General features: G+C 36.0%; 1 protein-coding gene and 1 long non-coding RNA gene across 2 annotated transcripts in view; one reads left to right on the top strand and one right to left on the bottom strand.

Moving 5' to 3' along the window:
* SLC38A11 (solute carrier family 38 member 11) overlaps positions 1-2,381 on the bottom strand; it is a 52,336-nt gene extending 49,955 nt beyond the window's left edge. The window contains exons 1-2 of the mRNA XM_045868722.3: positions 2,266-2,381; positions 1,650-1,767 (exon numbers count right to left, since the gene is read on the bottom strand). Of these exons, the coding sequence (XP_045724678.1) occupies positions 1,650-1,767; positions 2,266-2,304 (157 nt within the window). The 5' untranslated portion in view covers positions 2,305-2,381. The remainder of the gene's footprint in view (positions 1-1,649; positions 1,768-2,265) is intronic.
* Positions 1-13,196, top strand: part of LOC135363885 (uncharacterized) — a 34,148-nt gene that overhangs the window by 3,199 nt on the left and 17,753 nt on the right. Inside the window, exon 2 of the long non-coding RNA XR_010410172.1 lies at positions 6,237-6,458. This is a non-coding gene — a long non-coding RNA (uncharacterized LOC135363885). The remainder of the gene's footprint in view (positions 1-6,236; positions 6,459-13,196) is intronic.

A 13,196-nucleotide genomic window follows, 5' to 3' on the forward strand; every position in this document is an offset into this window, starting at 1 on the left:
AGCAGGGGGAGGATCAGAGGAAGAGGGAGAAGCAGACTCCACACTGAGCAGGGTGCCCTACCTTGGGCTCGATCCGAGGACCCTGGGACCATGATCTCAGCCAAAAGCAGATGCTTAACCGACTGAGCCACCCAGGCATACCAAAAGTGTTTTTTATAAAGCTGAAGCAGTATATAAAAGTATTTCTTATGAATTTTTTTGGAAATGGTCAATTTTAGATTATGGGCAATAAAATACTTAAGATAAAACATATTTAAAATATATCCACCCAGAATTTTTATTCTCTGGAAAATTTTCCCTTAAAATATCTGCTGAACATAATTAAGAGCTATTTTTTAATGTTGCTGACATGAATCAGCTTCAAGTGTTCACTTCAGGAATTAACTCTGGAATTCTGCCAAGTAGAGCTGTCCACATCTCCCTAGTTCATGGAGGTAGAGTTTCAAACAAATCTTTGCCCCTACTTCATTATTTTGCCTCACGTACCTCTATTTTATGTGCCATTAAAAAGAACTGTCTATATATGGAAACAAGTAACATAAAGAAACACATCAGCTTGTAAAAGGTGAAAAAAGTAACTCAATTCAGATAAATGTTCAATGATGACTGTAACTAAAATGTCAAAACTTTACAGGAAAAAGTATTCTCAATGCATATTGCAGGATTTTGTTTTGTCCTTGCTTTTTCTTAAATTGGATGTTTTCAAATAAAAAAAAAGAATAATTAGGGGTGCCTGGGTGGCTCAGGTCATGATCCAGGGGGCCTGGCATGGAGCCCTGCATCAGGTTCCCTGCTCAGCAGGGAGCCTTCTTCTCCCACTCCCTCTGCTGCTCCCCCTGCTTGTGCTCTCTCTCTCTCAAATAAATAAATAAAATCTTTAAAAAAAAAGAATAATCAGCACTGAAAAAGCAATTGCCTTAATTACTATAATGCAACACACTTAATTTTGTCAGAATTTTCCCCTTGGTTCAAACTGGGAAAATACGAGCTGCTCATTTCTTTCAATTCTGATTATTTGGCTCCTTTGTTAAAAAAAATCTATGCATTTTCATTCAACCAATATCTACTTATTGATTGAATGATACTTAAAATTAATATATCATAAGAAGTTTGTACTTTAAAATTAAAACTGGATAGATAGGTAAGGAAATACTGTATGATTTAATTTTTCACAAGATTGTTGTTTTCACATTAAACTCATGTACCTTCCATAATACCAACTATCTGGAGATTTACACTCTAGAAGGTCATAGAAAGGTGGTTTAAATAATGGTGGACCCTTCAGGAAGGGGGAAAAAGTATATTAGGCAGCATTATCAATTGACCATATAGCCTATAAAAATAAATTGAGCATATCCCATATGCAGATCCACCTTAGACTACCACATATGGGGGATGCTCTCAAATGAAGAAAAAGTCTGAATCACGACCCCAGCTTCCGCATAAAAGACACTGTTGTGATGCACATAGTTACATTGGGAAAAAAGGATGGTTTTTATGGAAAAATTTACCAATTCTATTATTTAAGATTTTTTCCTTAAAAATAATCAATACAAGCAACATGGTAAGAGTTTTAAATTTTGTCATGGTAAGAGTTTTAAATTTTGTCTTTTCACTTAAAATTTAAAACAAAACAAAACAACACTTACCTATTATACCAGATCCTATAATGGAGTTGACAACATTAAAAACAGCTGTGAACTGACGATAAGTTTTCCCTTTGTGCTTATGTTCAGAAACGAGGGTTTCTCTGTCATCTAGATTGCTCTGTTTTAATATATAAAATGGCAATTAAGTATTCACTAGGTCAAAAAATTAGAAAAGTGTTAGACAAATACGCAACGCAGGACACCAACACGACATTAGTAGTAATAATTAGTAATGTCAGTAACTGTAAGAAAATAATGATTAGTATAATACAATAAAGAGTAACAATAACAGGTAATTCAACAGAGCATTGTAAACAAACTCCATTCTAAAATGTCCCAATTACAGCTGCGCCAAGTTCAAGGACTGCTGCATGGAATCCCAGAATACAGGATCTGTTAGGGAGCCAATGATGCGATTTTGTGAGATTAAAGGGGTTATATTGAAAAGTGCCTGCCAAGAAAAAAAAAAAGTCAGATGGAGGCAAAACTTTTTCTCCTGGAGAGCTTTCCGCGGTGCTAAACCAAGACCCCAGGTGAAGTTAGCTGCTCTCTATTGCAGGGTGAATGAAACTGGAAAGGACCTGGCTGCAGCAGCTGCCCTACGTCCCAGCTTTACCTGCGGCGGGATGACGGGCCCCTGTGCCTGGTAGCCCATGGCTGCTATAGAGTCCTCAGTACGTGGAAGGCTCGAGCGCCTCGATAGCCCACTCAAGCCCGCCCAGCCTCCTCGGCGACCTCCTACAACTGGAGTCTGCGCGCGGCGGAGAGGGGAGCGAGCGGTCCCGCGGTTGCCCCTGGCCCCACCTCCTCAGCTCCCCCCGCCCCCGCCCCCGCCCCGGGGCGCGGGTTGCAGCCCAGAGCTCACTTGGCTGCCGCAGCCCGGAGCTCGTCCCTACGGGAGCTTGCCCAGCCAATGCACCCTCCTTCTACCGCAGGATGCTACAGGATGTTTCTGGTCTGGGCAGCCCTCTCTCCCTGTGCCCTCCTTTTCCACCCCACCTCCAGTTGGAAAGCACAGTGTGTTCCGCCCTACACTGCCCTGCCCAGATTGTAAAAAGAGTTACGATGCCTTCATTTTAGTCCATTCCAAGGTTAGCGGCTCTTTGGCTGGAGTCTGATGCCCAGTTAAGAACGCAGTAGCACCGCTGCTCCCATGGAGCATGGTTTCTATTACCACCTCCTCCCATTCCCTACACAACTTCTGTGTCAGAGATGCTAGATGAAAACACAGGACTTTTATTTTAAATGGAAAACAACCAACCAAACAAAAAACTTTTCTAGAGTTTTAGCAAAGTTGAATACTGAGCATGCTTTGGTTAAATGTTTCCTAATGACTTTTCAGAAAAGCAGACTTAAAGAGTGGAAAAGGAGATGGATTGATGATAGATTCAGGTAGTGAATCTTAAAGCAGGGAGGAGGGAAGTGTAAGGGGGATGGGAAAGGGAAGGCACTTAGAATAGCTGAGGTAGAAAGAATCTTCAATGATCACCTATACACCCTTCTTATATTACAGATGAAGAAACTGGCCCAGGGAATATTCAGTCACAAAGAGAATACAGAGAGAAACGTTTCAAGGACAGTAAGAGTGGTGATATAATACCGTACTTATCAAATACTTACTAAAGAAGTTCTTTTAAATTATGAAACATTTAAAAATATGAAAAAAGCTAAAGAGAAGTATAAAATAAGCTCCATATCCAATTAACAAATGTTAACATTTTTAAAAAAGATTTTATTTATTTCAGAGAGAGAGAGAACACGAGCGGGGTGGGGGAGGGGCGGAGGGAGAGGGAGAAGCAGACTTCCCGCCGAGCAGGGAGCCTCCTCCAGCCTCCATCGGAACCCTGGGATCATGACCTGAGCCCCAGGCAGATGCCTAACCGTCTGAGTCACCCAGGTGCCCCCATAGATGTTAACAAGTGATTTTATTTATTTATTTATTTGAGAGAGAGAGCGAGAGAGAGCTTGAGCAAGGGGAGGGAGAGGGACAGAATCTCCAGCAGACTCTGTGTTGAGCAGAGAACCCTTCCCGGGGTTGGATCCCAGGACCCCCGAGATCATGACCTGATCCGAAATCAAGATCAGAGGCTCAACTGACTGAGCCACCCAGATGCCCCAACAAATGTTAACATTTTGTCACATTTTCTTCTACCGCAAAAATAAACATTTAATATTGCAGTGGAAACCCCTTTGTCCATCCCCATTCCTTTCTCTTCACCCTGAAGTCATCTAATTCATGAAGTTGGTGTATATCTTTTCTATCCATGCTTTATATTTTAACTCATTCATTTGTAGCCGTAAATAATATATGACATTGATTTGTATGTTTTCAAGATATACAAAAGATGGTTCCATATTGTACATGTTATTTTTCCCACTAGCATTAGTGTTTGTTTACCTAATATACAGTTTTCAAGATATATTATATAGACATAAGTAGGTAGAGTTTATTCATTTTATCTCTCACAGTTCAGTTAGCTATCCTCCTACCGAAGGTTGTTAAGGTTCTAATTTTACACCCTCCCGGAGCATTTTTTTTTTTTAAGATTTTATTTATTTGTGAGAGAGACAATGAGAGACAGAGAGCATGAGAGGGAGGAGGGTCAGAGGGAGAAGCAGACTCCCTGCTGAGCAGGGAGCCCGATGCGGGACTCGATCCCGGGACTCCAGGATCATGACCTGAGCTGAAGGCAGTCGCTTAACCAACTGAGCCACCCAGGCGCCCCCTCCCGGAGCATATTAAATGACAGATTCTCTAGCAGTAAAATTGTTAGGAAATAAATCATGCATATTTAAACTTCACAAAATATTCCCAAATTGCTCTACAAAATGGTAGTATCAATAACACTCCCACCAGCAGAGATGGAATTCCTGGTTTTTTTGCATTGTCTACAACACCAGGACTTCCTTGTTTTTTTTTGTTTTTTTTTTTTAAGTTTTGTTGTTCTGATGGGTTCTTAAATGGTATATACTTATTGTATAAATTTGTATTGTCCCAGTCTATAGTGTGGTTGAGAATCTTTTTATAATATTTGATGAATGTAATTAAATATTTAGGTTGTCCTCTTTGTGAATTTCATTTTATATCCTTTGCCCTTTTGATTTTGGTTGTTAGTCTTTTTCTTATCGATGTGTGAAAGTTACTTATGTATTTGGGGTGCCAATTTATGTCAGTTACATATTTTGCACATATTTTCTCCCAGCTTCTTTCTTTTAAAACTATTTGTGGCATTTTTTTAATTATGCAAAATATATACTTTTGATATACTCACAATTAGTAATCTTAATCCTAATATAAATGCAATAAGAGAGAAAATCCCAGCATTATTTTACTAAAAAATACAGATTCAAAAATTCCAAATAAAATATTAGCAAATTGACTCCAACAGTGTACGAAAAGTTAACAATATCATGACAAAGTTGGGTATACCTCAAGTATGAAAGGGTGGCTTAACTTAAAAAATCTATAAACGTAATTTCCCACATTAACAGATTATAAGAGAAAACCAAAACCATGTAATTATTTTACTAGATACAGAAAAAAGTTTGATAATGTTGAATTCACAACTGAAAAATTCCTCTTTGTAAATTAGAAATAGAAGACAACTTCCTTAAACTAATAAATTATAGCAGATATTTTCATCAATGGGGAAATTTTGGAAGTATTTTCATTTAATTAAGAAATGAAACAAAAATACCCATGATCATGACTTTTTTAAAGATGATGTTGGAGTCTGTGGCCTTAAGCAATAAGAAAAGAAAAAGAAATTAGAGATATGAGGATTGGAAAGGTAGAAATAAAACCATCATTTTCGATAATAAGATTGTTTATATAAAAAAATCAAAATAAAATATTAGAAGGGAAAATATTAGAAGTGACAGAGACTTTAGGGAGTTGACTAGATAAAAGAGTTACCTGCAAATATATTAATTTTTCAAAAACAACAACAAACAACTAGATATTATAATAAAAAGAAACTAATTTTTAATAGTGTCAGAGAATAGCAAATACTCAGCAAGAAATTCAACCAAAGATGTGCACAGTCTCTTTTTAGAGAAAATTACAATAATCAAGAGAAATTAAATAAGTGGAAAAAATATCAAATTCATGGATAAGGAGGATAAATAAAGATATCGATTCTGTCCATGTTGACTTACTGATTAAGTATAATGTTTCACTATAATGACCACAAATATTTAGGACTGTAAATTTGTAAAACTTGTAAACTTTTCCTTTTTTAATTACAAAAAAAGTTTGTTTTTAAAAAGTAAAAAATAAAATAAAAAGGAGAAAGAATTTTAAATGATTGTATTTGTACCTTTAATTATCTTTAAGACTTTTTTCAATATATTATATGTGTTTTTGTATGTGTGTGCATTTTTTCTTTTTGTGAATATGGGCTGTATGGTAGCTTAAAATATGTCTACAAATTCTCTGACACTCCTTCCTTCAGGAAGTGGAGCTTCTTTCCCCTTCCCTTGAATGAGGGCTGGACTCAGTGACTTGCTTCTAATAAATTGCAATATGTATAACCTCTGATTCTAAGTCATAAAAGTCATTGTGGTTTCTGCCTTGTTCTCTCTCAGATCACTCACTCTAGTAGAAGCCAGTTGCAGTGTCATGAATGCATTCAAGGTCCTCATAGCAAGAAACTGAAGCCTCCTGCCAATGCCTTGTGAGTGATACATTGAAAGGGAATCCTTTAGCCCCAGTCAAGCCTTCAGATGACTGCAGCCCCAGCCACCATTCCAACTGCAACCTGAACCAGAGCGACTCAACCAAGCTGCTCCTTCCTGACCCACAAAAATGTGAGATAATAAATGTTTATTTTTGTTTTAGACCATTAGTTTTGGGACTATTTGTTATACAGTGATAGATAACTAAGAAAGGATTTCCTATACTTTTTTTTTTTTTGCTGTTTAGTCTTTATTTATATTTTAAAAATTGAATGTTTTATTTTTATTTTGAGCCGTTTTAGGTTTAGAGCAAAATTGAGTGGAAGGTACAGAGATTTCCCTTATACTCCTTGACCCCACATACGCATAGCCTCTCCCATTATTAACATCCCCCACCAGAGAGGCACATTTTTTAGAATTGATGAACCTACATTGACACATCAAACTCCACAGTTTACATTAGGGTTACTGTTGATGTTACACATTCTGTGGATTTGGACAAATATATAATGATGTGTCTATCATTACAGTATCATACAGAGTAGTTTCAACTGCTTTAAAAATTCTCAGTGCTCCGCTGTTTTATCCCTGTCCTCCTGCCCCCTAATCCCTGGAACAACTGATATTTTTACTGTCTTTATAGTTTTGTCTTTTCCAGAATATTATATATATGTGCCTTGGTGGTATAGTGGTGACCAGAGTTGCCTTTCAGAATGTCATATAGTTGGAATCAAACAATATGTAGCCTTTTCAGATCAAGGGCTTGCACTTAGTAATATGCATTTAAGTTTCCTCCATGACTTTTTATGGCTTGATGGCTCATTTCTTTTTAGTGTTAAATAATATTTCATTGTCTGTATGTACCACAGTTTATCCATTTGTCTGCTGAAGGACATCTTGGTTGCTTCCAAGTTCTGGAAGTTATGAATAATGCTGCTATAAACATCTGTGTGTAGACAAAAGTTTTTAGCTCCTTTGAGTAAATACCAAGGAGTGCGATTGCTGGGTCCTATGTAAGAGTATGTTTACTTTTGTAAGAAATAATCAAACTTTCTCCCAAAGTGGCCGTACCATTTGCATTGAACGGTAAAATGAATGAATGAGATTTCCTGTTGTTTCACATTCCTTGCCTGAATTTGATGTTGTCAAAGTTCTATATTTTGCCCATTCTAATAGATGTGTACTGGTATTTCATTGCTTTAATTTGCATTACCCTGATGACATATAATGTGGGGCATATTTTCATGTACTTGTTGGTCACCTGTGTATCTTTGATGAGGTGTCTGTTAATGTCTTTGGCCACTTTTTAATTGGGTTGATTTTCATTGTTGAGTTTTAAGAGTTTCTGTGTATTTTGGATAACAGTTCTTTATCAGGTATTATCTTTTGCAAATATATTCTCCCAGCCAGTGGGTTTTCTTTTCATTCTCTTGACAGTTTTGTTGTTTTTTTTTTTTAGAGCAGATTTTAATGTAGTCCCATTTATCAAGTGCTTCTTTATGGATTGTGCCTTTGGTGTTGTATTTAAAAAGTCATTGCCAAACCCAAGATCATCTAGATTTTGGATGCTATCTTCCAAGATTTTTATGATTTTGCATTTTACATTTAGATCTGTGATCCGTTTTAAATTAATTTTTTAAGGGTGCTAAGTTTGGTGTTTGGTTTCCTTTTTTTAAAATGTACATGTCCTGTTGTTCCAGCACCATTTGTTGAAAAACTCCATTGTATTGTCTTTGCTCATTTGTCAAAGATAAGTTGACTATATTATGTAGGTTTATTTCTGGATTCTCTTATCTCTTCCACTGATCTGTTTATCTAGTCTTTCACCATTTCCCCACTGTCTTTATGACTGTAACTTTATAGTAAATCTTGAAGTCAGGTAGTGTCAGTCCTAAGTATTTATACCTAAGTATTTAATTTCCTGGGTGCTAATGTATTGTGCTTTTGAATTTCAGATTACACTTGTTCTTTGCTAGTTTATAGGAAAGTGATTGGCTTTGCTAACTAACCTTGTAACCTGAAATCTTGCTATAATCACTTATTAGTTGCAGGGATTTTTCATTCCCAATTCTTTCCAGTGTTCTGCATAGATGATCATATCACCTATGAACAAAGACAGTTTTATTTTTTCCTTCCCAATCTGTACACCTTTTGTTTCCTTTTCCTGTCTTGCTTGCATTATTTAGGACTTCCAGTATGATGTTAAAAAGCAATGATGAGAGGGGACATCCTTTGCCTTATTACCTAGCTTAGTGGGAAAGCTTTGAGTTTCTTACTATTAAGCATGATGTTTGCTGAAGGTTTGTTGTACATATTATGTATCAAGTTAAGGAAGGTCCCCCTATTCCTGTGTTCTGAGAATTTTTATCATGAATAAGTGTTGGATTTTGTCAACTGTGTTTTCTGCATCTAGTGATCTCATCATGTGATTTTTTTTCTTCTTTACCCTGTTGACGTGATCAATTACATTAATGGATTTCTGAATTTTGAACTAGCCTAGCATACCTGGGATAAATTCCTCTTGGTTGTGGTGTATAATTCTTTTTGTACACTGTTGGACTCAATTTAATTGAATTTGAATAATACTTAATTGAACAATATTGAATTGATTCATTATTTTGTTGAGGATTTTTGAATCTGTGTTCCTGAGAGATATTGGTCTGTAGTTTTCTTTTCTAGCAATGTCTTTCTCTAGTTTGGTATTAGGTCAATGCTGGCTTCATAGAATGAGTTAGGAAGTAGTTCATCTGATTCTATTTTCTGCAAGTGATTGTAGAGAACAAGTATAATTTCTACCTTAAATCTTTGGTAGAATTCACCAGTGAATCCATCTGGGCCTGGTGTTTTCTGTTTGAGAAGGTTATTAATTATTGATTCAATGTATGTAACAGATATAGGCCTATTCACATTATCTATTTCTTCTGTAAGTTTTGGCAGATTGTATTTTTCAAGGAATTGGTCCATCTCATTTAGATTATTAAACTTATGGGCATTGAGTTTTTATAATATTCCTTAATTATCCTTTAATGTCCATGGGATTTATAGTGATGTCCCCACATTCATATCTGAAATTACTAATTTGTGCCTTCTCTCTTTTCTTAGTTAGCCTACCTATAGGCTTATTGATTTTTTCAGTCTTTCGTGTTGTTTAATTTCCAAATATTTGGATGTTCTAACTATTTTTCTGTCATTGATTTCTAGTTTAATTTTGTTTTGGTTTGTAAGCAGACCTTGTATGATTTCTATTCTTTTAAAGTTGTTAAGGTGTGTTTTATGGTCCAGAATGTCCTCTATCTTGATGAATGTTCCATGCATGCTTGAGAGGAATATGTATTCTGCTCTTGTTGGGTGAAGTAGTCTATAAATGTCAACTATATCCAGTAGATTGATTGTATTTTTTAATTCAACTATGTCCTTACTGGTTTTTTGCCTGATGGATATCTCCATCTCTGATATAGCTAAAATTTCCAACTATAATAGTATATTTATCTGTTTTATTCTTGTAGTTCTATCTATTTTTGTCTCATGTGTTTTAATGTTCCATTATTAGGCACATACATGTTAAGGATTGTTATGACTTCTTGTAGAAGAGACCCCTTTATCATTATGCAATACTCTTCTATCCCTGATGACTTTCCTTGTTCTGAAGTCTGCTCTGTCTGAAATTAATATAGCTACTCCTGCTTTCTTTTGATTAATGTTAGCATAGCATATTTCCATTCATTTACTTTTGACCTATACATGTACTCATATTTAAAATGGGTTTCCTGTATATAAAATATAATTGAGTCTTGTTTTTTGATCCACTCTGGTAATCTCTGTCTTTTCACTGACTTTCAAGGTGATTAGCGATATAGCTGGATTAATATCTATCACATTTCTTTACCGTTTTCTGTTTGTTGTCCCTGTTCTTTGTTCCTATTTTTGTTTCCCAGACTTTTTCTGTGTTTTATGGTTTTATTTGAACATTTTGCATGATCCCATTTTCTCTCTTTTCTTAGCCTATCAGTTGTACTTATTTTTTTACTTTTTTTTTTTTTAAAGATTTATTTATTTGACAGAGAGAGATAGCGAGAGAAGAAACACAAGCAGGGGGAGTGGGAGAGGGAGAAGCAGGCTTCCTGCAGCGCAGGGAGCCTGATGTGGGGCTCGATCCCAGGACCCTGGGATCATGACCTGAGCTGAAGGCAGACGCTTAACGACTGAGCCACCCAGGTGCCCCTATTTTTTTACTTTTTAAAGTGGTTGCCATAGAGTTTACAAAGTACATTTATACCTAATCCAAGTCCACTTTCAAAAACACTCCTCTGCTTTACAGGTAGTGCAAGTACCTTATAATAATTTAAAAATCCTAATTCCTCTCTCCCATCTCTTGTATCATTTCTGTCATTCATTTACTTACATATAAGCATACAAATGTATAGTATGCATATAAGCATATTTGATCGAATACATTGTTGTTGCTCCTATTTGAACAAACCGTTATCTGTTAGATCAATTAAGAATAAGAAAAATAAGTTTTTATTTTACCTTCATTTACTTCTTCTCCAATGTTCTCCTCTTGTTTATATAGATCCAAGTTTTTGACATATTTTCTTCCCTCTAAATAAGCCATTTTAATATTTCTTGCAAGGCAGGTCTACTGGTAACAAATTCCCTCAATTTTGTATTTCTCTTTCACTTTTGAAGGTTATCTTTGCAGGGTACAGAATTCTAGGTAGATGAGTTTTTTTCTCTCTATACTTTAAAGATTTCACTCTACTTTCTTCTTGCTTATGTAGTTTCTGAGGAGAAGCTGGGTATGGTTAAGTCTTATCGTTGTTCCTGTATAGGCCAGGTATTTTCCCCCTGGCTTTTTTTTTTTTTAAGAACTTCTTCTCTATCTTTGATTTTCTATGGTTTGAAAATAATATTCCTAGGGTTTTTTGTTTTGTTTTGTTGTTTTTTGCATTTATCCTGCTTGGTGTTCTCTGAGCTTGCTGGATCTGTGGTTTGATGTCTGATACTATTTTGGGGGAAATTCTCAGTCATTCTTGTTTCAGTATTTCCTCTGTTCCTCTTTTTCTTCTCCTCCTGGTATAGCTAATATGCATATGGTACACCTTTCATAGTTGTCCCATAGTTCTTGGATATTCTGTTCTGGGTTTGTGGTTTTTGTTTTTGTTTTTTTGAGGTTTTGTTTTTTTTTTTTTTTCAGTCTTTTTTCTGTTAGCTTTTCAATTTTGGACTTTTCTATTTAGATATCCTCAAGCTCAGAGATTATGTCCTCAGCCAAATCTGGTCTACTAATAAGCCCATTAAAGATATTCTTCGTTTCTGTCACAGTGTTTTTTATCTCTACCATTTCATTTTGGCTCTTTCTTAGGATTTCATTTTTCTGCTTACATTGTCCATTGGTTCTTTCATGCCTTCTACTTTGTTCATTAGAACTGTTAGCATCTTATAGTTGTTTTAAATTCCTTGTCTGAGAATTCCAACATCCCTCCTGTATCAGAGTCCGATTCTGATGCTAGCTTTGTCTCTTCAGACTGTCTTTTGGTATGTCTTATATTTTTTTCTTGATAGCTGGACATGATTTACTGGATAAAAAGAACTGCTATAAATAAGCCTTTAGTAATGTGATGGTGAAGAGGGTGGAGGGGAAGCATTCTATAATTCTATGAGTAAGTCTCTGTCTTTTAGTGAGTCTATACCTCTGGATTGTGAACTCCACATATGCTTCTCAGTACTCCCTTCCCCCTTAGGTGGGATAGGATGGTTAGAGGAGGCTGGAGTTATTTGTTTTCTTTCCCCCAGGTCAGTTAGGCTCAGATAAAACCACAGCAGGCTAGGCTCTGGTTAAATAGCTTTTCCTGAGGGTGGACCTTGTTAAGGAAGAACAGAATGCTCTGGAGTATTTAAAGATTATTCTTTTCCCCTCCTCTTACAGTAAACAAGAGGAGACTTTTCTCTAGTATTTATTGTGAAAACCAGGTTGAGCTTCTGGAGGCAAAATTCACAAAAGCGTAGGGACCCCTGATGACTGGGTCCCCCTGGATTTACGTCTCAGGCATGTAATGCTAAGCCTCCAGGAATTCATCCATTACAGTTCAAGTTTCCTTCCTTTGGCACTGGTTCCCATGGGGGTTAGTGATTATCTGTATTTGTCTGTTGGTCTGTCTAATTCTGTAGGCAGTGGTTTGCCCTGTGACCTCACTTCTCTTAAGGATCTAAGAAGAGTTGTAGATTTTTCAGTCTTCTACTTATTTTTAGGATGGAGTGGCATATTCCAGCTTTTTATATGCTGGACCAGAAACTGGAAGTTCTTTATGCATATTTTATGATCTTTATTAAAGGTCTTTTTTTCTAATTTCAAAAGTATTATTTTTTTTAAATATAATTTCAAAAGTACTATATTCTCAGTGAGAAAACATGAAGAAAGTGGAACACAATTACTGGAAATCTTCCCATGTAAAGGTAAACACAGTTAATGTTTTTAGAAACCTACAGTTTACTCAGATTATACAATGTTTGATGTGTGCATATTTACATGCACATAAACAGTTTTACTGAGTCCATCTTAGCTTCAGATAAAGGCCATGGGAGCCAGACTTTCAGGAATGTAGAGAGCCTTAATTTGAGCTTTTTATCAGATTGTATAATTATGTAATAGTATACTATGCTCGTGTAGGATTATTTTACTTTATTATTCGGTTACAGTCCAGACTAGGTGACCTCCAAGAGCACCTAGCTCTCCTAGAAATAATCAGAGAAGGCTCTATCTTGGCAGAAGCCCAAATTTATAGAGTTAGTTCTGATGGCTAATCTGACTCTTTTCTCTCATTGTTAAGGCTCAAGTTTGGATAAGACTAGAAATAACAATTTTTCAAT

Source organism: Mirounga angustirostris, unplaced genomic scaffold (assembly GCF_029215605.1).
Source record: "Mirounga angustirostris isolate CCGP_5_RB_7025 unplaced genomic scaffold, mMirAng1.0.hap1 SCAF_3, whole genome shotgun sequence".
Taxonomy (NCBI): Eukaryota; Metazoa; Chordata; class Mammalia; order Carnivora; family Phocidae; genus Mirounga; species Mirounga angustirostris.